Raw genomic sequence first — 3,612 nt, forward strand, 5'->3', positions numbered from 1 at the left:
TGTGTGTGTGTGTGTGTGTGTGTGTTGTTGTTGTTATCTACAAGGGTATACCCATACTGGTAAGGGAGGTAAAACATTACCTTTGAATAATGATCTTTCCAATTTTCTGTCCATTCACCCGTTTTAAGCAAAAAACGCTGCCTATATAATATTTTAACTTCGTAACCTGTTTTACTCGTTTAAAATTGCCATAAATTTTAATGGGGACCATGGTAGTGGCTACCTTTCATAATATGTTTTTAAATTATTCTTTAATTCTCATGTTAAAATGTTTGCTCTTGTCGTTCAAATCAATAGTGTGATATTGGAGGCCTAGTTGGTTTGGTTGAATAAGTCATTGGTGGCCTGCAAAGAGAAGTTCATTTAGGCACTCTGGGGTTTGGTTTACGTCTTGAGTTATTGTATCCACATGTAATATAAAAAGAAGGGGAGATAAAATGTACCCTTGACGTATTTCAGATATTACATTAGCCAGTTCGGATTGCCTTCCTTTGCTCTTTTTAATTAAGCTTCTGCTGTTGGTGTACAGAGCTCTGAAATTGTTTGACAGTTGTCCTCTGACGCTAAACATTTGAAGTATCTTCCCCAGTTTGAAAGTTTTCTTTTTACTGTGTCGAAAGCTTTTTCCTGATCTAAAGAGACGCTTTTGGATTCATTATTGTGTTCAATGGTTTTCTTGCATAGCTGTCGTAATGCGAATTCACAGCATCCTTGCATCCTCTTCCCTTTCGGAATCTGGACTGAGCTTCACCAAAGTTTCTCTCTACGATAGGTCTTATCCTCTCCTCTATTATTTTCACGTATACTTTCTCTGTGTGGCTTAAAAAAGAGATGTCTCTGTACATTATGCAGTTTGTTGCTCGTTTGTTGCCTTTCTTGTTCGGGCTTGTGACAACTCTTCAGGGCATTTCATTTTTTCCCGGGCATCATTAAAAATTTGCTACAGCCACAGAGCACAGGTATTTCCACAACCTTTCATGGCTTCCGCAGTAATGAATGCCATCTAGTCCTCGGCTTTACTCTTGGGGCTCTTTGTGAATGCATTTTCAATTTCTCGGGAGAGAATGAGAGGCTCTAATTGCTCTGCATATACTGTTGGTTGGAATTCTTCTTATTGTCCGTGGCAAATGTCTGGATTAAAAAGTTCTTTGAAGTAATTTCCAATCTTTTCTTAATGGCATCTTTTCTGAAAATTATACTATCCTATTTGTAGTTTAAGATACACGTCAGGTTGTTTGGTTCTTTCCTTACTCTCAGGCTGTTCACACTTTTACAGAACTCTCTAGGGTTGTCCGTGCACACGGTGGTCATTCTCTCGCCATATACTTCCCATGCACTTTCTTTAGCAGCTTTGAACATTATTTTCGTCACTTTTCTCGTTTTTTGTTTTGTTTTGTTTTGTTGTTTTCTTTTAATTCTAACTACCATTTCTTGAACAGTTTCTATTTCATTTTAAATGCGTCTTTGGTTTCATCATTCCACCACAATGCTGTTTTAAAGTAGAGCCTCCATTGGCTAAGTAAGTAGTGATCCCAGACTGAAAAATAATGACAAGCAAATCTCTCCCTCAAAATTACTAGGTTCTTTCTGCTCAGTAGAAAGATTTTAGAAGTAATTTGTTCAAAGATTTTGAGTTTCACATTCTGTCAATCTCTTCGAATACTATTCTTTGAATACCTTGAGAATATCTAGATGAAAACTTTAAATAATTTTATGATTTTGATAGAACAGATAGAATAGCATGTTTCTGATTTGAAGGTTTAAGTAACTCACAACAGTCAAAATGTCAGATAGAACGTTGTAGTTCTGAGGTAATTAAGTATCCGTGACACGGTGAATAGGTTGGTAGTCTTAGGGACGTGTCCCTGAGCAAGAGACGATGACTCTAGCCAAAAAAAAACCAACAGGATGCTGCACAACAATAGCCAGCAATATCATGTTTGTGAAAATGTTCCTGTATTATTGAAATATTGTGTATTTAAAGTATGTACTTATAATTACAGTGCGGTCAAAATTCATGTCACAACTTATCCTCAAATAACTCTTTAACAGATGAACCAATGTCGCCCGTACCTTGCACAGCAGTTTATATCAACAGGCTTTAACTTAAATTTACTTTCCACAACAATGTAGGCTAATTTGAAGAAAACAAACTTTTGGTAAATTTAAATAAAATACAATAAATTAATGATCTCCCCTGAAATTAGATATTTCACAACACTTTCAGTTTCTTACTCACACATTTTGCATACTTTATAATAATATGGTTTATTACATTGCTCACCAATGAAACTTCTTAGTGGCAACACGTGTTGCATGAAATTGATTTTATAGTGCACTGGTGATTCTCAAAGCATGTGTTGAATAAAAGTAATGTTGCGATTTGAAAACAAATTACGGAAGCTTTAAAAATCAATATCGTCCCGGCTGTAATCATTTACACTTTTGTTGAAACAATCAACTTGGATTTTCAAATATTAAATTGGTGAAGAAATTTGTTGTAAACAGCTAGCATGAGTTTACAAAAATATTGATATGTTCAGACAAATTCTAATTGATACAAGTCATTGTTCAAAATAAGCTGGAGACATGATGGTGAGGAAATATACTTTGGTAATAAGTATTGGACTAGGAATTTTTGACAACACTATAATATTAAATTATGTATTATTGTTATTATATTTATGTATGTGTGTTTGCCACTGTAACCCAAATTTCCCTTTGGGGATCAATACAGTGAATAATTTTTGTGTTATTACTTTCTATGTGGAGGGTGACACGGGAGACAATGGCATGTTAATGGTGAAACAAACTGAAAGATATAGATTACCTCACTTTGGTAGTTTCACCAAATACGTTATTAAAAATGACCTTTTAAAATAAGGTCGAAGTAATGGTAGATGTTTTACGGTTCCATCGAAACAATATTACGTGTATAACCAAACATTTAGGTGGCAGGCTGCTTTAACACTATCTGCCATGGCTTACCTTTGGACATCTATGTTACATAATTATTCTGTAAAATCTGCTGTTACGGCCACTTGTCCAAGACAATCACTTATGAAAGCGATCACTTCATCCATCACATAGTTTGTGGGCTCTCGTAGCCTAGGGTTTATGTGTTCACCTCTCATTCAAAGGTCCCCGGGATCGAATCCGAATAGCGACGAAAAAATGTCCGTCTCTAAAATTGTCTCCGTTCGACTCCTATCCTGCTCGAAAGCAATGTTCTGTTGTCTGCTTCCGTCTCTACTTTCTGCCACCACGCCCTCACCTCCTTTGCCCCCACAACTGGGCTCCTGACTCTTTCTGCAGCCTTTCTACTGCACCTAGCCTTCTCGGACAACAGCGAAAAATCTCGGAGGACCCGTGTGCAAGTTGCGCACGTTAAAGATCCCTTTGTCGTCTAAAATGGATAAGAGACACTTGTTCAAAATTTAAAATTTCCTACCAACTAAAAACGTTTATTGTGATTATTGTGTCCCTTGCGCTCATATGACCTTGATATGTAGCTGGTGGCGCCTTAAAACATGTATTTATTTTTATTGTTATTATCATCACCATCATTATTATCATTATACTATTATTATCATCATCATCATTATTATATTT

The 3,612-nt window shown here is 36.0% G+C and overlaps 1 protein-coding gene across 1 annotated transcript in view; it reads left to right on the forward strand.

Moving 5' to 3' along the window:
• Positions 1 to 693, forward strand: part of LOC118478064 (sulfotransferase 6B1-like) — a 17,883-nt gene extending 17,190 nt beyond the window's left edge. Inside the window, exon 8 of the mRNA XM_035971004.1 lies at positions 685 to 693. Coding sequence (XP_035826897.1) covers positions 685 to 693 — 9 coding nt within the window. The remainder of the gene's footprint in view (positions 1 to 684) is intronic.
• Positions 694 to 3,612: the final 2,919 nt, after the last annotated feature.

This window comes from Aplysia californica, unplaced genomic scaffold, assembly GCF_000002075.1.
Source record: "Aplysia californica isolate F4 #8 unplaced genomic scaffold, AplCal3.0 scaffold00359, whole genome shotgun sequence".
Lineage (NCBI taxonomy): Eukaryota > Metazoa > Mollusca > Gastropoda > Aplysiida > Aplysiidae > Aplysia > Aplysia californica.